Source organism: Eublepharis macularius, chromosome 18 (assembly GCF_028583425.1).
Source record: "Eublepharis macularius isolate TG4126 chromosome 18, MPM_Emac_v1.0, whole genome shotgun sequence".
Classification (NCBI taxonomy): domain Eukaryota; kingdom Metazoa; phylum Chordata; class Lepidosauria; order Squamata; family Eublepharidae; genus Eublepharis; species Eublepharis macularius.
Window position 1 is genome coordinate 39,532,878 of NC_072807.1, and position 26,781 is coordinate 39,559,658.

The 26,781-nt window shown below is 47.8% G+C and overlaps 3 protein-coding genes across 3 annotated transcripts in view; 2 read left to right on the top strand and 1 right to left on the bottom strand.

The window, feature by feature from the left end:
* The first annotated feature begins 3,069 nt into the window (after nt 1-3,069).
* On the top strand, nt 3,070-12,386 carry LACTB (lactamase beta). Its single transcript, XM_055002996.1, has 6 exons — nt 3,070-3,318; nt 4,351-4,417; nt 5,119-5,309; nt 5,606-5,924; nt 6,345-6,510; nt 9,940-12,386. The coding sequence occupies exons 1-6, from the start codon at nt 3,076-3,078 to the stop codon at nt 10,469-10,471; spliced, it is 1,518 nt and encodes a 505-aa protein (XP_054858971.1). The 5' UTR covers nt 3,070-3,075; the 3' UTR covers nt 10,472-12,386.
* Nucleotides 12,387-12,645: 259 nt separating this feature from the next.
* Nucleotides 12,646-18,671, bottom strand: RPS27L (ribosomal protein S27 like). The gene is made up of 4 exons (XM_055002929.1): nt 18,621-18,671; nt 16,991-17,099; nt 14,700-14,810; nt 12,646-13,787 (listed from the first exon to the last, which is right to left on the bottom strand). The coding sequence occupies exons 1-4, from the start codon at nt 18,624-18,626 to the stop codon at nt 13,759-13,761; spliced, it is 255 nt and encodes an 84-aa protein (XP_054858904.1). The 5' UTR covers nt 18,627-18,671; the 3' UTR covers nt 12,646-13,758.
* Nucleotides 18,672-19,520: 849 nt separating this feature from the next.
* RAB8B (RAB8B, member RAS oncogene family) overlaps nt 19,521-26,781 on the top strand; it is a 28,204-nt gene continuing 20,943 nt past the window's right edge. Inside the window, exon 1 of the mRNA XM_055002551.1 lies at nt 19,521-19,664. Within this exon, the coding sequence (XP_054858526.1) occupies nt 19,541-19,664 (124 nt within the window). The 5' untranslated portion in view covers nt 19,521-19,540. The remainder of the gene's footprint in view (nt 19,665-26,781) is intronic.

Sequence of the window (26,781 nt, forward strand, 5' to 3'; positions counted from 1 at the left end):
GTTTATGCAGCTAGCGGCACTTCTAAATGTTCTGTTTGCACGAGAGCTGAGAAAAGTTATATCCAAAACCATTCTTCCCTTCTTCATACATTAAAATCAGTATAAAAGAAAACTCTACCAATTAACAGCCAGTTTACATATTCATGATTTATTGAAGTCATTGTGGTTGACTTTTCAATGAATTGCAGCAAACCATTCACAAAATACAGGACGTCTACAGCCTGGTTCTGCTGGTGAACGTCTGAGAAGGACCCACATTCGTTAAACCATTGGAAAACTGGATGTGTCACGTTTGACCCAAGGGCTAAGGCCTATTTTGGCATGAATATTTTGTTTTAAATCTGTCTTCAGGGTGTTTTTAAATGTCGGCATGTTCTTTACAAATATGTAAATGCATTTCTCCTGGGCTGTGTAGTGAAATGAAAATAATGTGTCTTATTTGCATGAATAGTTGAATTGCAAATGAGAAACATGAAAGGTAAAAAGATTTTTGGCTCTGAGCTTGGAATGAGATCTCACAAGTGTTTTTTTTTTAATTATATTTTATTAAATCCTGCTTTGGACTTTATGTGGACATTTCTTTCTACTCTAGACATGGAAATCAATCAACATGTTAATCCTTAATCTAAAAGTGGGCGACTCTCAGTGGAAGCAGATTTGGTCTTGCTGTATGTAGACCTCTTCAGTCCTGCGGCCAGGCCGTACAGGTGGGACTTGGGCAATCATAAGGGTCAGAGCAGGTTACGGGTAGAGTTGAGGGGCCCACTCAGAGTAGCATTGTGAAGTCCGGAGTTGGACCTGACCCACTTATGAATTGAACAGTGCTGGCGATGGGTTACTGGCACTGTTTGCTTTCTATCTCACTGTTAACGTGAGCCTGTTCATGAAAGGTGGCATCTAGGTTCTTAAGGCAAACTAACAAGATACTGCATTGTGAGGTCAAAGTAGGACACACTTTGCACCCACTCTCTCTAATGGCACAGCTCCTTGCCTGTAGACTGTGAGCTGCTTGTCTTGGCAACTAACCAGAAGTGGTCTTACTGTGATGTTGGATGAAGTCTCGAGCAGCATATCGGGACACAACCCACTGGGAAGTGCTGCACCAGCCACATTGAGACAGCTCCTGTTTATTTTAATGGGGTTTGTGTGTTAAATTTCAATGGCATTTTAATGGTAAAACGTTAACATGTTTTACTCTGTGAGCTGCCTCAAGCAGCTTTCTGGAGAGATGCCATCATTTTTTTCCTGAAAAAATGAACTGACCTTTTCAGTGGATCAGGCCCATTTTAATGAGGGCGTTTCCTGCCCCAGGCAGCCTGAGTTGGCCCCGTGCCTGAACGCCAGGAGGTCAAATTATACAATGCCCGGTGGGGAAGCAAAGAATCCTTCCCCGCTAGGAAACGCAGCAGCTTGATTTAGGCGCATGCAAATGACAGAGCAGAAGTCATTCCATTTGCCAGTGCCGACAGCTCTCCGTGTCGTGCAAGCAATATTATTGCTATAAATAACCTGCCAAATTCAAACTCTGTAAGTGAATCCATTCTTTGTCGGTACAGGATGTGAATTTGGCGTATGATAAATGACTCTGCTTTATTGGAGAAATCGTAATGAGAATTAAAACAACAAATACTGAAATGGGCCCCACCTGGTCTGCATTTGGCTTCACAGATGCAAGTTGTTTGGCCTGGCTTTCTGCCCAGCACTATCGTCCAAAGCATCCTCCAGTCTTCCATGTTCACATCTCCCCAGTTCTGTGCTTACTTGATGTGAACGAAGACATTTGCTCCTCTCCTGCTTTCCCACAGGTTATTCTCCTTGCTACAGTGTGGCCGGCTGCTGAAATGGATGTGTAAAGTGACTGGGAACAAGCCTCCAGGAATCCTGCATATTCCCTTGCCCTGCCTAGTTATCCCCCGGCCATGCTCCCCTTCGTTTCAATGGAGCACAATTTTTGAACCTAACATAATTGCCCCAAATACTCTCGAGGCAGAAAGTAGTAACTGCGCTTATATACCACTCTTCTAGACAGATTAGTGCCCCACTCAGAGCAGTGTTGTTATTAGTCAGTCTTACCATGATTGCCTTAATACAGCTGGGGCTGAGGAGGAGCTGACCCAAGGCCACCTACTGAGCGCTCATGGCAGGAGTGGGAGTCGAACCAGCAGAGTGCTGATTCACATCCCAACCACTTCACCACTATATTACAGCAGTTCACATAACAGTGTGTTTATATGCTGCTTTTCTAGACAGATTAGTGCTCCACTCAGAGCAGGGAACAAGTCAGTGTTGTTTTCATCCGGGATCAGCTTAGGAGCTGGGCTGAGGAGGAGGAGCTGAGGCCACCTGCTGAGCACAAGGCAGTAGTGAGAATCAAACCAGCAGAGGGCTGGCTCACAGCCCAACCACTTAACCACTATGCTATATATATTGCATTAAATTCCATTATTCCTTCTTTAAAGTCCTAATTGGATTCCAAAACATGGTGGGTGGGTGGGTTGCTGCAGGGTAAGGCTGGCCGTGTGTGCACCTGTGCCTAGAGGCAGCATAAAACGATCTGGGTTGCCAACCTCCAGGTGGTGCCTGGAGATCTGGAATGGCAACTGAGCTCCAGGCCGCCGAGATGAGTTCCCCTGCAGAAAATGGCTGCTTTGCAGGCTGGACTTTATGGCATTATACCCCGCAGAGGTCTCTCCCCTCCCCTAACCCCGCCCTCCAGGCTCCTCCTCGCAAAATTCCCAGGAGAGTTGGCAATCTGTTTCTGAGCCAGAAAATCACGGTGATGCCCGTTTCAAAGGTGGTGAAAATAAGAGGGGGGGGGTGCACGCGGAGAGAAAAGCCCCCTAAAATGCAAGCGAATGAACGGCCGCCTGCAGGGCGCGCGAGAGGAGCGGGCAGAAGCTGTGGCTCGATGCTCTCGGGGAGCGGTTGCTCCCGCCTGGCGCCGGAAGCGAGGCCGCTCCGCTCGACGCGCTCGAGTGGCGCTTACTCCTGCACGGCGGCCGGCCTTCCCGGAAGCGTCGCCTAGCAACGGCGGGCGAGGCCTAGTGCAGGGGCCGGAGCCTGCGAGGCCGCGCGATGGCTGCGGGCCTGGCGGCGCTGAGGAAGGCTCCGCTGCTCGGAGGCCGCGCGCCCCTGAGGCGCCTGGGGAGCGGCCTCGGAGTCCCCTGGGGCCCGCCTCGGCGCGGCTGGCGGCTGGGCGTGGGACTGGGCCTGGCGTTGGCAGCGGCGGCGGCGGCGGCGGGGGACGACGGAGACAGGCGGGCCGTGGGGTTCGCCCGGGCAGTTGACAGCAGCAGGGAACTTCTCCAGAGGGTCAAGGTAGGTAAAGAGGCGAGGACCTGCCTAAGCGTATGCAGACTCCCCCTCGCGAAGGGATTGGAAAGCAAGCGCTTAAGGGCTCCTGAGCATGTGCAGAGCGCTTTCTGTCTTCCCCGTGGTGGATATGCTTTACGGACAGGGAAGGGACACAGATGCCTTCAATAAATGAATAACGTGCCCTGAGCATGTGCATACTCGCTTTTCCAACTGAAGAAGCCTCTTTTTTTAATAAATCCCAGGATAAAGTGCTCCTGGGCATGTGTGGAGTGCCTTTCTCCTCCCCCCTTCAGCGAGCATCTGCAGAGCGCATTCCTGCCCCCCTCCACCTTGAGCCCTACAGATCCTATGGCTAACTACCTCAAGAGAATACCCCCTGAGCATATGCAGAGTGCCTTTCCCAGCAGAGAAAAGCCCTTGCCGTTTTCTAAAAGGGAACTTCAGGATAAAGTGCTCCCGTGCACATAGGACTTCCTCCCCTTCTGTAGACAGATATCTATAAATACAGAAGTGTCTGCTCTGGCAACCAATTTTGTAAAGAAAGGTCATAGATAAATATTTAATTCTTATAAATTAGTATACAATGAAAAGCAGTTTTGTGCAATGATACAGGCTTGGATGCTCTGTAGAGACAGCAGAGCGGCACTTATGGAAGGAAACAAGGTGTTCTTTGGCGCGTGCAGAGTGCTGTCTCGCCTGAGCAGGAACTGTATGGTTGTGCTGTGGGAGACCTGGTGCCCCGTCCCGCCCTTACAGCCCCTCTTAGGGTAGTGGTGGTCCTATAGGGACTGTGGTGTATGGGGCAAGGGGTGACCCTTAGTCAGGGTGACCTGAGCTTGCACAAAACCACGTTGCAAGAACAGTCGCCGCCTCTGTGTGTGACTTTAGTGCATAGGTGGACACCGTGATGTGGGCAAGTGGATGTGGCCACACTGAAGTTTGGCAGGACTTAGTCTGTTCTGAGTTATGTATGGGATGGGCGCATAATACCCTTTTGGAAAAACGTGAGCTGAAACAGTCTCATATTTTTGACAGGATGAAGTGGGAGCTCCGGGCGTAGTTGTCGGCGTTGCTGTTGACGGAAAGGAAGTGTGGTCAGAAGGCAAGTGGGATCAATTTTTGTAAACTGTTGAAGACTGTGGTTTGTTTTCTTTTCTCCAAAAATATTACCGTATAATATTCAAAACAATGATTCACAAATACTGTTTCCATAGCCACAAGTGGAAATTGCAGGGCAGGATGCAGTTGCTTTAGATTTAGAAACCTGGAGCCTGGGTCCCCTTGTCCAAAACACGTGGTGGGAGAAGTTGATCCCAAGCCCTGGCAGGCCTGCTCTTTGCTGGTCTCTCCCCTTTGATAAGTGTCCCCTAATCCTGCTTGGACAGACCTAACTGTCCAGGCCTAAATTTAAAACAAGGCCATTTTTTGGTCACTAAATAAATCCTTTATTAGAACTTAAATATTTTTCTCCCCCCAGTCCTCTTTTCACCTACAGTCCCTTTTGAGCAGCATTGCCATTTTTTTAAAATCCTGCCCTATCATGGGAGCTCGGTGTGTGTATATATAGCCTGTCTTCTTTGACTAGCTGCTGCTGTCATACTAAGACCAGGACACGCATGTGTCTGCTACACACAGTACTTTGCAGGCCTGATACACGTGCTGCCCTTCATTTGATTGGGAGCTCTTAGGCCCAGCGCCTGCCTGTCTTATTCGGAAGCATCTCAGTCAGCCTGACTGTCTGCTTTCCACAGGCGTGAAGAAATGTGGTGCCTGGAATGGCTCTTAACTGCCCTTCCCTCGCAGGTTTGGGTTATGCTGATCTGGAGAATCGTGTCCTTTGCAAGCCGGAGACTGTCCTGCGAATTGCCAGCATCAGCAAGCCTCTGACCATGGTTGCCGTGGCAAAGCTGTGGGAGGAAGGAAGGCTGGATTTAGACGCTCCTGTTCAGAAGTACGTCCCAGAGTTTCCTCAAAAGGAGTATGAAGGCACCAAGGTAAATGTGTTTTGATGGCCTGATGGAATTTCTAGGCTATCTAGCCAGGCAGCGAGGCCGTTTTTGACATTTCTGAGACAGGGAAATATATCCTCGTGATCGGCCAGTGTGTCTCTGGCAGCTTGCATTGGCTTTTTGTTGTTTAGTTTAGGGATTAGTTTACTGTTGGCTGATTAATGGTCGGCCTCCCAGGTGTGCTTTTCTCTTCTTACACCCTGGAAATCGATCAGGGCTACTATTATTTTTCAGGGTTTTCTTGCTGCAGTAATGTGAGCTGATATCTTTTGAAAACCTAGGTCACCATTACTACGAGACAGCTTGCCTCGCATTTAAGTGGAATTCGCCACTATGAGAAGGACATTGCCAAAGTAAAGGAAGAGAAAGAAAAGTTTAACAGAGCTTTAAAGGGTGCCACAAAATTTGACCTAGCAGAGAAAGAGGATAAAGACTCAGAAGTGAATGCAAAATCCAAGCTGGAACGTGAAAGCAAAAATTCAAAAGGGGGAAGGAGAAAAAGAGAGTTTGACAACGAAGAATATTATCTGAAAGAGAAATATGATAATGTGATCGAGTCACTGAATATTTTTAAAAATGATCCTTTATTCTTTAAACCAGGTGAGTTGCAAACGCCCTTGCCCCAAAGCTCCAAGGTGCCAAAGGGAAACGTGGGGTGCACCCTGGGCCATTAAGGCCACTTTTTTTTTACTGGGCAAGATGCCTGACAATCCTTCCCCCCACACCCCTCACCTGATTCAAAAGCCATTCTTTTCCTTGCACCAGTTTGGTCTTTCCTGTGTGTGTGTGTGTACATGAAAATTTTTAATGTATTTTCTGTGGCTGTGAAGAGACAATACTAATTATATTCAAAATGTGTAAATCTATAGCCAACCTATAAAATGAGGACATTTTCTTTAGCTTTCCCATCATGACTATCGCCTTAGCAGACAGACCCCCTTCTTAAAGGGAAATGAGGTAGAACATGGACCACAGCATGAGATTAGAGTGTAAACGGGCCTTTCTTTCCCTTCCTTCAAGGGACTCAGTATTTGTATTCGACTCATGGCTTTACTCTTCTGAGTGCGGTTGTGGAGAGAGCCTCAGGTCATAAATTCACCGAGTACATGCTGAAAATATTCCATGACCTGGATATGTTGGCCACTGTCCTGGATGACAACGAGCCTCTGATCTACAACAGAGCAAGGTAGGTGGCCAGGCAGCCGCCCCAGGAGGCCCAAGGCCTGAATGGGGACCGGACTGCTGTATGGAGCATCTGTCAGCAGTGTCTGTCTTTATAAGGCATTTCCTCCTTGCCAGAGTCTGTCTTTCAGTCACAACTGAGCCAGCTGTTTCCAAGCCCAGTGACTTAACACTATCATCAGAATAGCTTTCTTTCTAGCCAGTTTGGAATTAATTTGGATGTAACAAGGTATATAGGAACTAAAATGCTATTCCCTTCACACATCTCAAGAAGGTTAAAGTCCTGACGTTGGCAGGGGCTTTAAAGGCCATTCAGTCCAACCCTCCCTCCTCAGTACAGGAAACCCAAAGCTAGACCGTTCCCAATAGGTAGCAGGTACTGTAGACAGAAACCACTGTTTCCTTTGTTCCCACCCAAGATTAGTAGTGAGAGTAACTAAACACCTTTGCTTTGGGAAATGAAGACAAGCACTTAATTTTTGTAAATGGAAATCAGTCTTACAGAGCATGAGCATAAACCAAAGTAAAAGGGGAGGTGGAGGCTGTAAAACAACCAAGTGCTACCCCCTTGTGACTCCCTTTATGAATCTGTGGTTGGAGGCAGTGAAATGATTGTCTGAGCGTGGGGCCTTGGACGGCGACGGTTCTTCTCAAGCCACTAAGGACAGGGTGAGAGAAAGTGAGCCGGGGTGCAGAGCTTATGCTAGGTTCTGTTGCCTTTCTTCTTGTAGTTGCCCCTTCCTTGAGCACTGAATGGTGCTGGGACTGGATCAGCCTTGCATTTAGCCTCTCCCACCCACCCCTGCTTCTTACATCCTCTGGAGCTAGCAAGGCATTTCTGGATTTCTTTTTTTTTTTATAAATTTTTTTATTTTCATAACTACAAGACACTACACCAAACTATCACAAGGAAAGGGGAGAGGGAAGGGACAAAGGGGAGTGGAAAAAGAAAAGGGGGGGGGAATGAACTACAAACACTAAACACTACACTTCAATGTTTCCCTTCATACTGTCATAATACAAAAATAGCTCCATAGAGTAATGATGGAGTGGTTAATCATACAGAGAATAAACATTTCAAATTCTGATTAAACTTTCCTCCCCCTTCTAGGTCCCAGACGCAATTCTCTCTGTGCAACTGCTGTTGCGATGCTCTCCTCCCCCCCCCCCCCTCCGGCTCCTCCTTTTCTTCGTTCTTGGTGCAGCAGAGTTCTGGGTTTTTATTCTCAAAATCCTTTAGTTGATCTTCTGATAATATCTTATAGGCCTGATCTTTATATCTGAACCATATTCCTTCCGGGAATAACCATTTGTACTTTATTCCATAGTCCCTCAGAAGAGCTGCAAACTTTTTATATTTAAAACGCCGTTTCCGGACTAAAAATGGAACGTCCTTCAAAATCTTGACTTTCAAACCCATAAAGTCCAAATCCGCATTGTATGAGTTATATAGGATGGTGTCCCGAATCTTTTTAGATGAAAAGTCAATAATGATCTCACGAGGCAACTGTCGCTTTGTTGCATATTTTGAAGAAGCCCGACGGACCTCCAAAATGGCGCTTTTAACCTCTTCTTTAGTCGTCCTCGCGGGTGTCGCCAGTAATTCCGAGACCAAATCCCACAGATCCTCATTTTCCTCCTCCTTCACGTTTTGGAGACGCAAAATTGTCTGCGTTCGTTCCACCTGTAGCCCGATCAGCTGGTTCTCCACCAACTTCAGCTCCTTTTTTGTAGCCTTCACAAGTGACGCACTTTCCAGAGCAGACTTTTCTGCCCCCCCCCCCCCCGCTGCTGCCTTAATGGTTTTCACCTCGCTTTCAATTAAGCCCACCCTTTGATCAGTTTCGTTCAGCTTGTCAACAAAGGGTTTTATGGCTTCCACCACCGCCCTGCGCACCAACTCTTCGAGCGACTCCCCCTTCAAAGTAGCCGAGATTGACTTACCGAGAGCGGGACTTTGCTTCTTTGCTGCCATTTGGGGGGGGGGGGGGCGCCAACAAAATTCTGGAACTCAATGAAGGGGAAGAGCGAGTCTTCTTCAGATCAACCTCTCCTTCACAAACGCTTGTAAAACAGAAGGGATTCGCTTGTTTTCAGGCTTCCGCCTGTTTCTTTTACTTGCCGTTTCTCGTTGCCCGGCGGCACTCGAGGCGCCGCGCACATCTGCCGGCCTCCATAGGGACAAACGGGCAATTCCCCCCCCCCCGCATTGATTTCGGGGAGTTCTTCCCGCCGCGTCCCGGACCCTGGCTCCCTCCCTGGGAGTCCTGGGGGCTAATCCTTGCGGATCAGCCGCCCGGTCAGGGTGCCCGGTCGTTTCCTCCCGGACCAGCCGAGAGGAGCGTCCGGCATGGCTGAGAAAACGAAACCGAATCGCATTTCTGGATTTCTTTTGTTAACAGATGCAGCCACTGGGAAGGGTTTTCTTCCATTACTGATCTAAAACAGGAAAGGATGGGGTAGGGAGACATGACTGAGTGAGGGAAGTCATCACTACTTTACACTGTTTTTTTTTTTTAAAACTCTTCCTGTGCGAAAGGACCAGCCGTGTGTGTAAAGGTCTCCCTGGTCCAATGACAGGGACTGGAGCGGGGGAGGGGGCTTCAGCAGTATATTCTGTGCATTTCCATAATTGTCTGATTCCCCCCGGGGCTTTCCTTTTTCTCTGCCTGGAGCCACTTCCTTTCTTCGCAGCTCCAAGGGCTAGGAAGCACTGAAGCCGGGAGTCCCGTGCGCCCTCTGTCCCAGGGTGTGGGGCTGGAACTGCCTTTTCCTCCAGTCTGGCCAACCCACCTGTTTCCTAATTTGCCTTCTGCCCAGCATAGGGCCACCCACAGAGTAGGAATTTCAACCCAGGGTTCACCGATCAAGGCAGAATCTCCTGTTTCCAGGGCACCATGCTGGGGGCGGGGAGGGGTGTTCTTGTTTCATTAGCTCCATTGCAGTTCTCTCACACGTATCCTGCGGGCCACGTTTCGCTTGAAGACAGCTGCGTGCTGAGATGTGGAGCCGGGCAGCAGTGAGTCTGTGCCTGTTAACGGAGCAGGGTGTCACGGTGCAGATTCTGCCAAATCACCAGCCTGGAGAGCACAGCACAGTGGGCAGGAGATATCACGTGACTCCAAAAACAGGAAGCTCCCCAGTTGAAGTGGCAAAACAGCTTCCTGTTTACAAAGCTCAAAAATCTCTTTGCCCACACACTTGTTCTCCATTCATGCTGAATAGGTGATTTCAGCCTCTTGGATATTGAGTTCCTCTAATATTCTGTCTGCTGCTGCCAGAACCTTCAGCCCTCCCATGGGTGCTAATCCCCTTGAACTTGCTCTGCTACAGTTTCTGGAAAGGCCATTGTCTGACTGATACGCTACATCTGAATAAAGTTGGGACTTCATTTTCTTGGTGGATGGTAATCCTCCTTGCATTTTCCTTCCAGGTATTATACTCACAACAAAAAGGGTCAGTTGGTCAACACACCCTATGTGGACAACTCCTACAAGTGGGCTGGTGGAGGCTTCCTGTCGACCGTGGGAGACCTTCTTAAATTTGGGAATGCCATGTTGTACAGCTATCAACTCGGGCAGTGGCAAAATCTCACCACTGGACTCCTTCCAGGTTATCTCAAGCCCAGCACCATAGCAATGCTGTGGACGGCAGTGCCAAAGACAGAGGCGGCATGGAGCAAAGATGATAAATATGGAATGGCTTGGCAGGTTGTGGAGAAGAAGCAGACCTACGGCTTCTGCAGGCAACCGCGATACTATGCCTACCACTGTGGCGGGGCGGTGGGTGCAAGCAGTGTCCTGCTCGTTCTCCCTGAGGAAGGGGACTCTGAGGTGCCCAAAGGGGGCATGCTGACACCACCGAAGGGCGTGGTGGTGACTATTATTTGTAACATGCAGTCCATTTCTCTTTGCAAAACTGCCTTAAAAATTGCAATGGAATTTGAAAAAGACAAGTTAGGATAACACACGGATAAAAACAGCTCTTTCTGTGGTTGAGCAAGGCTCTAAAAGGAAAATTGAGAGTTGTGTCTGCTGATAAATGTGCATAGTGCTGAAAGGATTCTTTTGGAAAACTAAAAGGGGCCCCCTCCCTTCTATGTGGACTGTGCTGTTAGAATCTGCCATTCTCAGGGAAGCTGCCACATGACTCTAGCGCTGCCATGTTGAAGAAGGAATTTCAGAGAAGTTTCTCGACTGCCAACTGCCACATCTCTTACCAGCAATTAGTTCTTCGCCTGAGGCCGCATGAGATGGCTCTCAGATCACTTTGCTGCTCCCTTCCCTGCTGCAGTCCCTGTTGAGGCATCTAATCCAACGTCTTCCTTGGCCTCCTTTCAGGGGACGCCTTCCGTACCTGGACAGGTTTACCCGAGTTTCTCAGCGTTTTCTGACATTCAAAATAGTATTGGAAATGTGAACCGTTCTGGTGAAAGGTGTCTTTTGACCAGCTGCTGTCCCAGTAGGGGAGGGAGGGAGGTCCCTTGGTGCCAGATTTCACTTCTGTTCAGCCTGCTTGTGTGTCATGCTGAGGAAGGCAGCAACGGGGTGAGCAGCTGTAGGCCAAGTTCCCTCGAGCTCCCTCAGAGCTTGCTGGCCCAGTGATATTTCTGGGGACTGGAGGCTGACTCAGGCAGGGATTTTTGGGAGTATTTGTCAAGGTCCAGCCTTCGATGTGGTGATAAGGAATAGTAAAGTGGCACGTGGCTGCATTATTTGATGGGTTTGACTTCTCACATTGGCAGATGTGTAGACACAGAAGCCAGATGTCCATTTACCACCAGGTGCTGAAGGTTTCAGTTACTCCTTGTTCAGTCAACGTTTCTCGTTCTTCCAAATCCCTCCTCCCAGATTTGATCCTCAAAAATAACACAGCATCAGAGTGCAATCCTCTATTTATCTGAGAGTGAACCCCATTGAATTAAGAGGACTTAATTTCTGAGTAAATGTGTGTAAGTTTAGACTGGGAAACTCTTACCTAGCAGTATTTGTCTTGGTCCCTTAAAATGCAAATCTAGCGCTGTAATGTTTGGCCTGCCGGCCTTCGCAGGGCCTGCTTGCTCCACTGCCTTTTGGCTTGGTCTTGGGCCTGTCTTTGGCCAGGCTTGGACTTCTTGCCTGACTTAGTGAGGGAATGCTGAGTCCAGTCCCTGCTTCTAGTCTCTTACTGGTCACTTAGGTAAGTGATGCTTTTCCTAGGCTCTTCCTTCAGGTGGATCGAGTGTGGCCTTGGCCCAGCAGTACCTAAAATGGTTGGTTGCATTTTCTTACCAAATACAACCATGTTTAAGAAACAAATCAAAACTCCTGCTCACATGGCATCAGTAGTGGAGGTACTTGAAGGAACGACTCTCTGCCACACCTGTCCATCCTCAGTGGGTTAAACTGAGGGTTTCATGCCTTTTTTTGTTTCCAGCATGAACTTGCTGAATGCCAAACTTTTTATTAACAGATTAAAATAGAGGATTTTCCTAAGCTGTAGAAATGCAGTGAACAAAAAGATGCTCTGGTTATTTTGTGCTTCCATGTAGGGGTGCCTGATTAGAAACTCGAGTTCTCTTTTCTTTAACCTTAGGAGGGCTACTGCAGTATCCATGGAGACAGATTATGGTGTGTCATTTCTGTCATTTCAATGACGTTTCTGTGATACCATGAAGCAATTGAAATCATTCTGTAAGGGAGGGAGGGGGGGTCATCTCTGGATTGGAGTATGCCAGAAGCTCTGTGGTCCATCTACCTTGACAATGTTAAGAATCCCCAACCCATTTGACTGAACTGTTAATGCTGCTTCCTAATCATGTGCAATGCCTAGTTGGATCTCTCTAACAATTGTGACTGGTCTTTTGTAGGCCTCAACCAATAAAACACTTTCTATTTTGGACTGAGTGTTCAGCTGACTTTGGGATCTGGGATCTCTCTGTAGCTGCAAAACACAGCAAGTGAAGTTGGCAAAGGCTGCCCTGGAGTCCCTGAGGTGACCACGTCTCTTGAAAGCGTGGAAGGCCAAAACCCCAGGACTGACCCACACAGACTGATTCACACCACTGAATTGGCCATTAAGACATTTAAACCTCCTCTACTTTGTTTCTATATAACTTACAATTTTTGTTCTGGTAAAATTACAGTCCAAACTGTCGCAGTTCTTGTTTCAAGCGGTTTATTGATTTTGATACAATCAAAATTCAAAAGCAAAACATACATGTTCAGTTGGGGAAAGTGACTTCCACCTCGACATGAGGCCTTGTTGGCTTACCAAGAGTTGCCAGAACTGTCAACAGTGATGTCTTTAGATGTCTGCACAACTGCACTGCTGGATACATTTTGTACACCACTAGTAAGATGCAATTTGTGGTAATTATGGTGGCGGCAGCAGAGCTCTTCCTTATTGAAGGCAATTCATAGTAAAAGTGCTACTTTCTTTGACTGCTTGGAAGCGCCAACAACTTTAATCCTTTTTCTTTTGGTGCTTCGGTTTCGTTTTACCACTGCAGGGATTGGTTTGCTCAACTGGCCGAAGCTGATGGAGCATGCCTACCTTTCTGGACTGCCCAGGATAGATTTAAGAGCTGTGCAGTTCATTGTGGCAGAAGGTGTTCTGCCCAAAGGCCTTGCAGTCTGCCTCAGCTCAAGAGAGCAATTGTAACCGTTTTAATGAGGCTTTTATCTTAGCCCAAATTGCTGCTGAAACTAACAGCAATTCAGGCAGGCTCCAGAGAGTTCTGAAGCGAGGTCTAAATGACTGAACCACCAGACACCAATAACCGCTGTGGCAAAGCCCCAACTGCAGCAAAACGGGAGCTGAGCAGAAGTGCCGCACCAATGCTCCTGCATAGCTTCTGGTCCTTTCTGTCCTTGGCCTTCGCCCCAGCGGAGGGGCGGGGGGTGTCTGGCCCCAAAGCTACAAAACTCACAAGCTTCAACTACAAGTACCCACTTCCTAGGGAGGTCTCTAACACGGGCTCGCTCTGCAAGACTGCACGTCTTTGCCCATAGCAAGGAGTTAATCAATACTGGAAAAAAAGAAATGCAGGAAGTCAGCTTGATTGTGTAATTAAAAGCCTTTTACATAATAAAAGCTACAAAAATAGACTTCAATTATCCCAAAACACGCAGGGAAAAAATCTGCACGGACCAGAGGCCCACTCTTGTGGATTACTGATTTTTGGGTTTTTGCCAAGCGGGACAGAATGAACTTGCTAGATTCAGCTGTGGTGTCAGATAAGGCTTCCATGGCATGTACACCAGCGAAGGAATCAGTGCTGCTTTCTTCTAAATGAGCAACCTGAAAAGAAAGCAGAAGGTGCATCAGGTACAGGCAAGAAACATTCCAGGCGATCAAGGCTGTCGCAATTGTGTCTGCCCTCATAATTGGGTATTCAGAACAGTCAACCAGCAGAGCATTTCCCAAGCACAGCTTTTCCTGCAAAGCATCAAAGAAGAGATTACACAAGCCTTTGCCAAACTGGTCTCCTATGAGGGAAATGTCTCCCGCTGCTCAGCACCGTTCTTAAATACACAATGACCAGGGGAGGGGGGACAGATGAACCAATTCTGTCTCTCGTTCTCAGGTGCGTGAAAGTATTTCAGCCGTCAGCATGCCTCACCCTGCCATGCTGATGCAATGTCTTCTTTAAGGAAATCCAACAGAATTAATCCCCCTCTAAAATAAGAAACTGATCTAAAAAGGGCAGTAGGCAAACAGCTAAGAAGCCTTCTAGGTGCCACTGTGCATGAACCACTGTATTTTGGACAACATCACCAGCCTCTGACTACTGCCTGGCTCTGCTTCTGCCAGAGTTCAGAATGCAGCATTTGAACAGAGGATTCACTTGTTTCTTTAAAAAGAAAGCCAAAATGCCTCTCGTTCTACCATGTGTGAATCTGGCAAATGCTGATGGCTGGTCCGCATAGCCCAATATCGCTTCATGTGCTCAGTAGTGACTTCCCAGGGTCTTAAAAGAGAGTTCTTCCCAGGCCTGTAACCTCCAGTTCTTCGCCTGGAGAGACCAGGGTCTTGGCCAGCCAAAAGGATAGTTCTGCTGCTAAGCTATGAGCCCTCCCCATTTGAGTTCACATGTAAATAAGGAGAGAAATTTACAAGAGCTTCTTAATAATGATGTCTAACTGCCCAAAGAGAAAAATGTCAAGGCAGAGTGGTGTGTCTGGCTTAAAGGGGCAAGATGCGGTCCCCTACCTTCTGTGAGTCTGGCTTTGCCTCCTGTGGGCTGGCACAAGACAGCTGAGCAGCCTATGCATGGAACCACCATCTGGGCATGGCTGAACACCGTGGTGATCTTGTAGCATCCTGAATGTTAAAAGCATACATTTCACTTTAGACTGAGGTATGAAACTAAAAGCCAGGCCCTCCCGAGGTCCCTGACGTTGCCTATGCAACCCCTCTTGAAGTGTGCAGAGCTGACACTTTCCAAATTGGGGGGGGGGGAGAATTACGGGAGAGCTGCTGGGTGGGGAATTGGGCTCTCCATCCACTTCAGCTTTGATGCTCTTCATTCGACACTCCCTTGACTTTTGGCTATTTGTAAACCTAGCCTCTTACAAGGCTGGTTTCTTGCCCTCCAGGTTATCTTCCATATGGTCCAGTCAGAACCTCCCCATCTTAACCTGAGGACCCAACTCAACATGAGGTGCAACCATGAGCCTGGCACATGCACATAATAAGCAATGGATGGATCTACCTTCTTACATGAAAAGGAGCAGGTAGGAAGCCAAAGTGGCCCCTCCAAGATACTGGTCAGGAACGAAAGCTGCATGTCTGCCTCATGGGCAACATGTAGCTAGAGACTTCCCAGATACCAAAGCCCACACAGCTGGTGCTGTTTCATCCCCAAGATGGGGATGAAGGGAAGGCAGAACCTTTAGTCCTGTAGACCAGTTTCCCCCAGCTGTAAATGCTGCATTAGAGTCCTGTGGCATCTTTAGTGATCAACAAAGGTCTTGCAGCATCATATTTCATGGGCCAGAGAAGAACAGAGCACTGACTTATTGATGAAAGAGTAACCCATCTGACTGAGCACCGGACACCTTGAGAAACTTGGCTAGGATGCAAAGAGCCTGTCTCTGTACCCAGGAGGGCACCGGGCTTGTCAGCCGCTCCCTACACAGCATGGAGAATCATCTTTGAAACCAAATGGGGTTTCTGAAAAAGCTGGCAATACTATTTCAGGTAGTACTGCCAGACTAGGGGATGGTAGTCTCTTTCTCCCTGAACAGATATTATTTGGGGGAAATGGATATAATTCACTCTTTGGATGCCTGCCCTTGTTTACTCCTTGGTTAACAGTTTTTCCGAGACAGAAAGAAAACACCCGGCTGTGTGTGTTTCTTACTGCAGAGGATACATAATGCCTGAAGGGCAAAAGAGCCAGGGCTGCATCTTAAGGCAGTCAGTGACTGAAGAGCGAGAATGGAGAGGCCTGAAAGGCAGGGACTGCAGAGAGGTCGCCAGCCAAGAGACGAGACCTCAAGGCAGTTCATGTATTTATAGCTCCACAGGTCTGCCCTGGCTCAGGCAGGCCACTTCTCTCTAAGATTTCCTTAGGAGAGGGACGATCAAGTAACAAATGACGGGGTTTCCTGGGCTGCTCTTATTCACATCTAAGGCCAAGATTTATTCTTCTCTGCTTAATCAACTACTTCAGCCAATCACTGCTTTCCACTATACCCAAGGTGAGGGGGGTTTTTTTTGCAAAAATTGTTGGCAGGAAGCAACAGTTTTTATTGTGGTATGCACACAGATTGTGTATTTACAATAAGTTGATCCCTAGGCACAATATCTCCCATTAATTGCACTGCCAACTAGAAATATGAAGGGAGCTATTTGCAGTTTGACCTTCCGCATAAAATGTTCTGATAAGCAGCTGCAATGTTTCAGAAGTGAAAAAGGGAAAACAGCCACGTCAGCAAGTTTTACCTTGCCTGCAGCGGCCATTTTTCCAAACTGCCAAAGAGATCAAATATCTTATTTCCTCAAAGCAGAACTGGGGGGGGGGGGTTCTCCAACTAAATGAAATTAACTGTATTATAGGCAAGGAAACTGGTGTCAAAAGCATTTTTTTTGAAATATCACTTCCTTCTAAGGATATTAATTGTCAAAAGCTGAAATCTTACAGCAAAGAAATGTAACAAAACTAAAGTTAATTTTCATTTTTTTAAAAAAGAAAGCAGTAGTGGCATAGCTGCTTTTTCAATAAACCAGTATCATGAGGAGGATATTGGAATACTAAAACCAATGAGTGGATCATGTTAAAATTCGTTCTGGAAAGATTTATGACCTAGGCCTGTCTTGCCATCACTGACAGCAAGTTAAATGAAGCTGGTCACTTAGTCAAGGAAACGACAAGTCCATTTCCTCTTCTCTTGGTTGTACTCCTATTCTCCACCTAGAGGGGCAAGCTGCTCCTCATCTCCCCTACTCTGACCTGATTTTTCTGTAGTCTATAAGGGAGCATTTGATGACATAATTACCTGGACATTTGACATCCATGAAGTAGGAATTTGGGCTCTGCACCAGACGTTTCTTTTTGTGTCTCCTCCTCTCCTCCTCTAAGGACGGATGAATTAAGTCTCTTGCCAGCTGCACAACATACCCAAACGCGAGTTATTTCAGTGAATAAAGCAAAGCAGGACTTCTGAGTTCGGCTGAATGAGATACTTTCTAAGGAATATCGTGCTACGGTTCTCTTCCTTGGCCTGAGAGGTCTGTTGCCCAATTGCAGAAAGCATTTCACAAATACTAATGGCAAGGAAGCACAATCTACCTCCTTACAGTGAAAAAGAGGTTTGTTCTGTGCCGCATGTTTCAGCCGGCCTTGCACCGGAGACTGTTTTTCCCCACCCGAAGGGGCTACTCAACCTTGCTTACTTGTAGGCCATGGTAACTACTATGGTGTAGATTCCTCATATGGTGGAAGGCCATGTGCTTGCTTTTCATTATTAGATGGCGTTACTAAGTGAACAGTGAAAGGGTAGTAAACAAAACAAGCCCTGGAACCTGGAAAGAGCACATGAATAAAGAGCAGGATTTCTCCTTGGACGGTCTGCGGCGGTTTGAACATTAAGAACTGCAAGAGCAACTGGGCTGCTGCTGCTAGCAGCCATGCAGAGACAGCAGCATGAAGAGTATCATCCTTCTAAATCCCCACACACCAGAATAAACCATGGAAGAATCACACTGGAAAGACCTAGTGCTAGAAAGCAGCCGGAAATGGCTGTCTTCACCTGCTCTGCTTTCCAGCAAGGGAGAGTGGGGAGCCCCTGTCATTGCCACCCCATAAAGGCAATTCGGTTCTCCACAAACAGTCCGGCTGCCTTTAACCCCCTGCCCCTTTGCTAGAATCCTTGACTGTCAGTTGGATCTGAAAAGGACCCACATCCCCTGGCTGAGGTATGGGGGGAGGGGACACGACAATTTGGATTCTCAGGGTTTTCTCCCTTTGACTGACTGACACACACACACCCTTTTCATAACATGGATTTTTTTCAGGTGGGTGGCTGTGTTGGCCTGTAGCAGAAGAGCAAGATTCAAGTCCAGCAGCACCTTAAAAGACCTGGGCATTGGCCTTTAAAAAAATAATTTAGCAGCTGGATCAGACTTAGGCAGCACTTCTGATACTGGTGTGTGTTCAGTATCTGGGCATAGAGCAGAGGTCAGCGGGGGTGGGAGAGGTGGAGAGCTGTGAATTTCCTGCATTGTGCAGGGGCTGGACTAGATGACCCTTGGAGATCCCTTCTTGCTCTATGCCTCCATGTTTCAGAACTGAGTTTCTTAGGAAGTTCTGCCCCCTTTGAGCCCCAGCTCCCTTATACTAGCCTCAGAATATAACTGGGGTTTGCAGCTGGATCTCTGACCAAGAAGCTGGAATCACTTTACGGGGTTGCGGAGGGAGGGCCTGAATTCACCTACTACTTCGGGGGGGGCGTGCAAAGAAAAGAGACAATGCTGTTTCGCCGTGGTCCCTTGGGAGGCCAGTTCCCAGCAGCCCCCTCCGCCCTTCCCTTAGATGACAGCGCAGCCCCCCTCCCCCCAGATTGATTGACAGCAGCGCTGATGCGACCCTCCCGCCTCACGGCCCAGCCGCCCCCCGGAGCCACTCACAGGCATGGCGTTTTCTTTCCCTGCCGGAAGCGAGTCTTACCGCAGCTCCACCTTCGCCCGTCGCCAAGGTGACGCCCACCTCCGTTAGTCTTCCCAACGCGCCCTCTAGGAGTTAGGGCTCTATGGTTGGGGCGGTGCTCCCTCAGACGTTTTAAATTTTTCAAACGACACGGGGAGGGGGGAGCTTTGGGGCGGCGGGAGGTTTCCACGCGGGAAGGAACCGAACGGAGGCCGGCGCCCTTCTTTTTCTTCTCCGCCAAGTTCAAAAGCCAACTTGAGTTACTAACGTCTTCATCGATTTGCCCCGCCCACTGTGTGGTTGTCTGAATATGATTGGCCCTAAGGAGCCGGAGTGACAACGAGGCTGCCGTCCTTCGTTCCAATCAGTGTAAAAGGAATGGCTGCCGGCCAACCCCCTTTGCTTGATTGGCAGGGCAGAGGGCGCTCTCCTGGGGATGCGTCTGACGAAGAGAGCTGTGGCTCTCGAAAGCTTAGGCTACAATAAAGTTGGTTAGTCTTAAAGGTGCTACTGGACTCTTCTCTATTGTATGTCGTCGTCATTTATTTCTCACTGAGATCACAAGGTAGATTACACAGTACTTGTGAAAATACAATTTAAGCAACCGCTGGGACATTCACTGATGTTTTTACACCAGCTTATTTCAGGGAGCCGATGGGCTACAAACTGCGTATTGCACCCTCAGAAGCTTTGGAGGCGAGTGGCCTCGAGAGAAGACTACGTTTCCCAGGGTGCTGCGCGCGCGCGACGTATTGTTCCGGCGCGCGGCGATGAGCTTCCCCTCGGGAGGGGCGGGGCGCTGTTGAGCGCGGCGGGCGCTCGCGCGGCCCCTCCCCTGCTTCCCGGGCGGCGGCACGCAGGCGCACTGGCGCCGCCGTCAGTCGTCCGGCGGGGAGCGAAGATGGCGAAGACGTACGACTACCTCTTCAAGCTGCTGCTGATCGGCGACTCGGGCGTGGGCAAGACCTGCCTGCTCTTCCGCTTCAGCGAGGACGCCTTCAACACCACCTTCATCTCCACCATCGGTGAGCGGCCGGGCCGGGGGCGGCGGCCTCCCTCCCTCCCTCCCTCCTTCCTTCCCGCGGAGGGGAAGCGGCCGCGCGTCGGGGGCGTCGCCGCCTGAGCAGGCCCTTCCCTCCTCTTCCCTCCCCTCCCTCACAGCGGGGGGCGTTGGGGGCCCCGAGCCCGAACCGGGTCCATTTCCCTGAGGCGACCCCGCCGGACCTCCGCGGCCTCCCCTCCCGCCAGACCGGCCGTTGGCTCCTCAACGGTCGCCTGCGTGGCCGTTGGCCGCCCCGCATTCGAACCCAGATCCCAGGCGGCCTCCAATCCGGAGCCTCTCCGCGGGGTGTGAGCTTCCGAGAGCCACAGCGCCCTTCGTCAGCTGCCTCTTAAGGCGGGGTCTCCCTCTTCGGCGTGTATCCGACGAAGGAGCTCCGGCTCTCTCGAAAGCTCGCCCTGTGGGTCTCGAAGGTGCTCTCGAAACTTCCAGGGGACTCTTGAATGCTCAAGCCCTTCGGATCCAGTTGGTTTCTAAGGTGCTCCCGGACCCGAATCTGGCTCTTCTGCTGCAGACCAACATGGTCAGACTCCTGAATGCCCTTCCCACCTTCTGGCTGGATAAAACCCCACATGCTTCCTCTTCTGCGTGTATCTGAAGAAGGGAGCTCTGATTCTCAAAAGCTCACACCCGGGAAATCTAATTGGCCCTTATGGTGCTGCTGGCCCCAAATCTGGCTCTTCTGCTGCAGACCAACACAGCCACTCTCCTGAAGCGACCCTTACTTTCAATACCCTTCCCACCTGCTGGCTGGATAAAACCGTGCCTGCTTCCACTTCTGTGGAGAAAGATCAAGATGGGTAGCCGGGTTAGTCTGCCTGTAGCAGTAGAAAAGAGCACAAGTCCAGTAGCACCTGTAAGACTAACAAAATTTCTGGTAGAGTAGGAGCTTTCTTGAGTCACAGCTCACTTCAGCACTTTTCTACTGCTTTCACTTCTGAATGTGACTGAGGAAGGGAGCTCTGACTCTCAAAAGCTCACACCATGGAAATCTATCAAGATGAGTCACTGTGTTAGTCTGTCTATAGCAGCAGAGAAGAGCAAGAGTCCGATAACTCTTGACAAATTTTGTTAGACTTACAGGTGCTGCTGGACTCCTACTCCTTTCTCTTGGAAATCCAGTTAGCTTTTATGGTGCTACTGGACTCAAATCTACTACAGACCAACACGGCTACCTGCCTGAAGCTCTCAGTTTAGTGGTCTTCCATATTCCCTGCTCCCTAATTCTTCTTTTTATGGGGTTGCAAGCCAGAGCAGAACCTTGGAGCTGCACTAAACAAAGCTACTCTTTTGTATCACTTATTTCTTGACCCTTTTCACAAAAGGTGCCAGGAGCTTCTGCGGTAGGAACAGAGGCTAGTTTTCTGCACTGGGCACCCCTGCTCTATCAAGCTAATTATGACATGCAATACCCTATTACGTGTGTATTGAAGTGTCTTTGGAATTGTAGGGACTCATATTGTGTAATCTGCCTTGAGTCTCTGAGAAAGGCGGACTATAAATAACGTTAATAAATAGGTCGTGTGTTACTTTCTGGCGCTCTGATTTGCAATACCGCTCCCACCCTTTGCCTCGATTATAAGGACTCATGCCTTTTTGCACTTCTCATATAGGGAGCTTTGTAGAAAGCTCATACCTTGGAAAAGTAGGGGTCTGGATTTTCTTTTGGAAACAGATGCTCTACTACAAAGCCAAACTCCCCCCCCCCCATCCTTGTATTTCCTTCAGGGAGAATGGGCACCTGTTGAAAGACCTGGGGGATGTTTCCTTCTGTTGTTTGGTTCAGAATCTGTTGGGAAGTGGCCGTCTTAGCAGTTACCATAGGCAAGGCACGAGTTTAAGTCATGGGTTTGTGGCTTTCCTCCAGCTGCTTTCTGGTAAGCTTCAAGGAGGGTTGTCCTCTGGCACCTGGGCTTAGCTGACCGCCATGCCTTCGGTGCTGCTGCTGCTGTTGTGTACCAGTCTGTCTTCCACTTCATGCAAAACTTGCAACAGTTAAAGGGGAAATGACATGAACGATGTTTTTTTTTCTGGTTTAACTCTCTCTACTGCCGGGAGCTCAGCAGGTGGCCTTGTGTCAACCATTCTTCTTAGCCCCAGCTCCCCAGTTGTATTGTGGAGAACAACAATGACTGTCTGGAAGAGTGGTATATAAGTGCAGTTGTTATTATTTTCTGCCTCAGGCAGGCATCAAAGTATTTGGGGCAATTATATTGAGTTCAAATATTTTGCTCCACTGAAATGAAGAGGCATATGGGCGGGGCATAACTAGGTAGAGCAAGGGATTATCCAGGTTTCTAGAAGAGAATCTTCTAGAAGAGTGCTATATAAGCTCGGTAGAAGTAGTGGTGGTGGTGGTTTCATACTAAGGATCCTCTGGATTCACTTACAGTGGGAAGAAATGTATGGTGATTCACCTAGAGGATGCGAGTTCAACACTAAGCATGACATAGCACTCCCAAACATATGGGAACAGTATAGTGGTTAAGTGGTTGGGTTGCAAGTCAGCACTCTGCTGGTTTGACTCCCATGAGCTCAGCAGGTAGCCTTGGGTCCCCAGCTGTATTGTAGGGATAATAATAAAAATGAATATTGCTCTGAGTGGGCACTAATCTGTCTAGAAAAATGGTATATAAGGGCAGTTATTGTTATTAAAAATATTTATACCCCACCGTTCCTCTTGGCAGCTTACAAGAAGTAATTAGAGCATTACAGATTAAAACCAAATACCGCCTCCTCCAGATAACCTCCTCCATACATAAAGGTGGAACTTATGCTGTCTAGGTATCCCAGTCAACCAAAATCTGACATACTTTATGTACCTAACATTTAAGCTTTTTTCCCCTGCACTGGTTCTGGGGCCCATTCTATTCCAGACCAGCATGGATTGTACCCCATCAAGGAAATGCAAATCCTCAGTCTGTTGTCTAGTCTTATGAAGGCCAAAATTCTAGGTGGCTGGCCAGTTGGACCCTCATAGTTGGCTGCTGGGTGGTTGTGTTCGGTTTGCTGTGATACAAATTCTACTCTAATAATTCCAGATCTATCTTATGGGCTCCAGTATAAGCTAAACACCAGAAGTGTTGGGTTTTTAGAATGCAGTTTAACATGGGAGGCAAGTATTTTTATTTATTTGTTCATTCATACCTTGTCTTTCTCCCCAGTAAAGAGGGGGTCAAAGCATCTTACACCATAATTCTCTTCTCCATTTTTTCTTCACAACGACCCCATGAGGTAGGTTAGACTGAGAGTGAGCAGCTGGCCGAAGGTCACCGAGTAAGCTTCCATGGCCCACTGGGGATTTGAACTTGTGTCTCCCAGATCTTAGTCCGACACTGTAACCACTACACCACACGGGTATATCTCCAGTGTAGTTGAGTAAGTTGAGTGGCGTGTATCTGCCTTCTCTCCTTAGCACAGAATGTTTGGTTCTTATGGCCAAATGAGGGGACCAGGCATAAGCCCACAGAGGTGATTGCAGTCTTCGGTTAAAGTTATAGGCTGGGTATTTCAGGCCTAAGCATAACAGCAGTGAAGCAATAACTGCTATGCCGGATGGCGGAGTGTTTCTATGGCCAGAGGTAATAGATTTCTGTACGTGATAAGCACGGAGGCAACACCCTTGATGAGCCTTTGAACCAGGAGGCCTTGATTGCAGCTGTTGAACGCTGCCCTGCTCCGCTCTGTGGCTCCTCGGCCTAACAGGTTTCTGTTCTGGCCTTAATTTTGGCAGGGACGGGGCTAAAGTGCTCCGGGCCGTGCTGTCTTCCCGCTGGGCTGCTTTGGTGGAGCATTTGCTGCTTTTTGTGTAGAAGCAATTCGTGTGAAGGCTTTGTCTTTGCACCAGAATTTAGTAGCTTTCCTTTGGGGCTGTTGCTGTCAGGCTGCAGTTAACTGCAGGGTAGGGGAAAGTTTCCTTCTCTTTAGAGAATAACCTCAGTTATTCAATTTTTTTTTAAAAAAGCATGGTATTGTCTGATCACAATTAATATTTGATCATGCGTACAAGTCTCGTGTATTACATATGAAGGCTGTTGGGTCAGAATCGATTGTGTGCCCAGTTTGTTCTTAATATAGAACTTGTGTAAATTTGTTTGTCGCTGCATTTCTATGCATCCTTAAGCAGTTGAGTAAAATGCTTTCATCTGATTAAAAATGTCTTTATCGGCACACGCTTCTGAGGAATGCACTTGCATGGAGTTGTGTGGCTTTTTTGAACTAGGAGTATGTTAATGCTGGGACATCTTTATAACTGCTTTCTAAAATATTTGGTGAATTGCAAGTCCAGTTCAGAACATGGAATTAACTTGTTTAAATTTTTTGACATTTTAATTTGCTTGTTCATCTAGGCCTTTGCATTGGCTTACAAGATTTTGAACACACAAAATAAAAATTAAAGATCCATAATATAGCAACAGCAGAGATTAAAACTGTGTGGGGATAAAACATTAAAAACACAGAGTCAGTTTAGCTAGCACAGTTCCAAGGCTTTTGGGGTGTTCATATTCCTCGGAAACTCGTGAGAGAGCCTACTACGGATGTCCATCCTTGGGGAAGGAGAGCCGATAGGACGCTGCTGTAGAGAAGGCCTGAGAGCTGGCCTTTATTGCCAGTTCCCTGTATTAGGGCTTGAAGCGAGCTTGCCTCAGCAGATCTGAGAGTTGGGGGGGGGAGACCAATGATTCAAGGAAGGGTGTTCCTTTACTGTCAATCCATTGTCATGGTAACTAGCCTGTGAACTAAATTATTTGAATGCTGACTGAACAGAAAATTGTCAGGAAATGAAAGAGGCTGCGAGAAAAACTGCTGGAGCTGGGTGTCATTTCTCCTGTATGAAAATCTCTAATTAGCTGTGGTGACCAAACTTGAGCAAGAGCGGTCATGTGTTCAAAGGCCCCGTGGTTTTCTGGCCCCGCTGGGTTACCTTGTTCTCCTGTCGCACGGGGCGTATATTTCCATATGCTCTGCTCCTAGGTTTGGGGGCTCTCTTAAATCACGCTTGCAGTTGAAAACGTGTATTGCTAATGCAAACGAGATTTCTTTGTGGTAAAAGCATTATTATTTAATGGGCCTTCCTGTTCCAGGTGGTGCCGCTCATGGCACTCAACGCTCTGTGTGTGCTTTATTTTTATTGCAAAACTTACACTGGGTTAAAATGTACCCTTGGTCTGAAAATAGCCCTTGCTGCTCATCCAATGGCAGGAAGGAGGTTTGGAGCCACTTTGAGTGTTGTGTGTGAGAATATGTATCCGGGAATTTTGCAGAGCATGCAACACAGACTGTAAGAGTCTTCAGAAGTGGTTGCAGCATCTCAACAAATTGGAAGTCAGTGGATTTCTCAGTAAATTATTTAGATTCAGTTACACAACGTTGTTGCAGTCGTCATCTATTGTCCCAGGTAACTGAGCAGCAGTAATGGATTTGATATTTTCCTAGATATAACTGAAATCCCAGATGCCAGGTACCTTCTTTTCTTCTTATGTTACTCGCCTTATTGCCAGGCCTTATCCAGACTCTTCTGTGATGCAGCTTGCATGGATTTTGTTGTGCTACTATGAGGCAGTTCATAGATTTGGGTATCTCCCCAGATTACTTGATCTTTCAAGGCCACTTCATTCATGTGGTAAAGCAAACTTTTCTCTGGCTCCTAGTCTAAGGTGCCTCAGCAGTCCTTACCCTTTTTTTCTGCAAAGAACTAACATAGCTGCTTTTCTGGTGTTGGTGGAAGAATGGCTGAAGGCAGCTGGGAAGCCAAGCACCAAAGGGATTTCTAGCTCAAATCTAGGGTTTTTGCCCAGACAAGTTGTTGAACGCTTTGTATAGACTTCAGTTTGTGGTTGCTTAATTGTGTGTTATCTGCTGCAACGATATCTTCATGCTGTAATACTACAGGTCTGTATCTCATGCATTGCACCCGCAATATCTGCTGTAGTTGTAGTGTAGCGGGATCACCTGGTTCTTAGAAGAGTGTGTGATAATATAGCTTGTATTCGAGCTCGCTGTCAGGACTCTTTCCTTGACGCCAGCCGCAGAGTGGCTTGTGACGCGGTGCTGCTGCAGATCCTCTCCCTCCCAGCGGGCTTCCTTGTATTTCCAGGCTCGGGCTGGCCTGTTCCTATGTGCAGTTTCTGGGTTTGTGTAGATTTTTCTCCCTCCGTCTTCATGCTTTCTCATACAGTGTCAGCCAGACGCATTATGAATCTTGCAACGCTGCTGCTTTCCCTCAGGCTTGATTAATCCGTGTAGGAACCCGCTCTTCCGTGCATACACCTCTGCACATTTCTGAGCTGAGTGGAAACGTCTTGGACTCGCACTCTCTGCAGTCAGTATTTTTCTGCTTCTTGGAGAGGAAACTCTTGCCCTCGTGCAGATCTCATCTAAAAGGGAAACGAAACTCGGACGGGCTCTTGTACGAAATCAGCTTGCTTGAGAAGTCACTGTATCGTTGCATTAAAAAGTTGATCAAAGGTTAACTTTGTGCAGATGGTGTACAGTGCTCTGCAACCCTGTCCTTCCACGTATGCTGTTATCCCAGGACACTGAGAGGGATAGAGGCACGTTCTCAAGGCCTTCGAGGCCTTGAATGGATTGCTTCGCAATATGCTTTCTTGTTAATTTTGTCCAGCTTTACAACCGCCTGAGAAAGATACGTCCTTTCCAAAGTCGGCTAAAGTTTTCCAGCTGATCCTAAGACAAGTTGGATTTGTTTAGCTGTCGCCTTATGAGCCTGAGGAGGGGTTCAGAGTTAGTTCAGGAACTTGCTGACTATGAAACTTCGTAATATTTACATTCTTATCCAAGATGCTGTCAGCATCTGGGAGAAGTCCACAAACATCGTGCTAAATAATTTATCGTTTGGGAGTTTTTTAAAGCATAAAGAACCTCCCCTCTCATTTCATTTTCTATAACTCCAGTCTGATTCAGAAAAGCATTTACAGCATACTATCGATCTCTTGCACTGTAGAAAATATATTGCAGACTCTTAGATTTTGAAGGATATGCAAAATAAACATTGAGATTTAGAAACTCTTGTTTAGTATTACATGATCTCTGGAAAGAAAGGTTTTTATAGTGTTGGGTGG

Bases quoted from the DNA above. Each gene is read 5' to 3' on its own strand.
- RPS27L (XM_055002929.1), bottom strand. The intron at 14,811-16,990 runs GTAATTATGTCA...TTTAACATTCAG, and splicing joins CATGGATGTCAAATGTCCAG to GATGCTACAAGATCACCACG. The intron at 13,788-14,699 runs GTAGGGGACCGC...CTTTCTTTTCAG, and splicing joins CAAAGCCAGACTCACAGAAG to GTTGCTCATTTAGAAGAAAG.
- LACTB (XM_055002996.1), top strand. From the start codon at position 3,076: ATGGCTGCGGGCCTGGCGGCGCTGAGGAAGGCTCCGCTGCTCGGAGGC. The intron at 5,310-5,605 runs GTAAATGTGTTT...TTGAAAACCTAG, and splicing joins AGGAGTATGAAGGCACCAAG to GTCACCATTACTACGAGACA. The intron at 5,925-6,344 runs GTGAGTTGCAAA...CCTTCCTTCAAG, and splicing joins TCCTTTATTCTTTAAACCAG to GGACTCAGTATTTGTATTCG.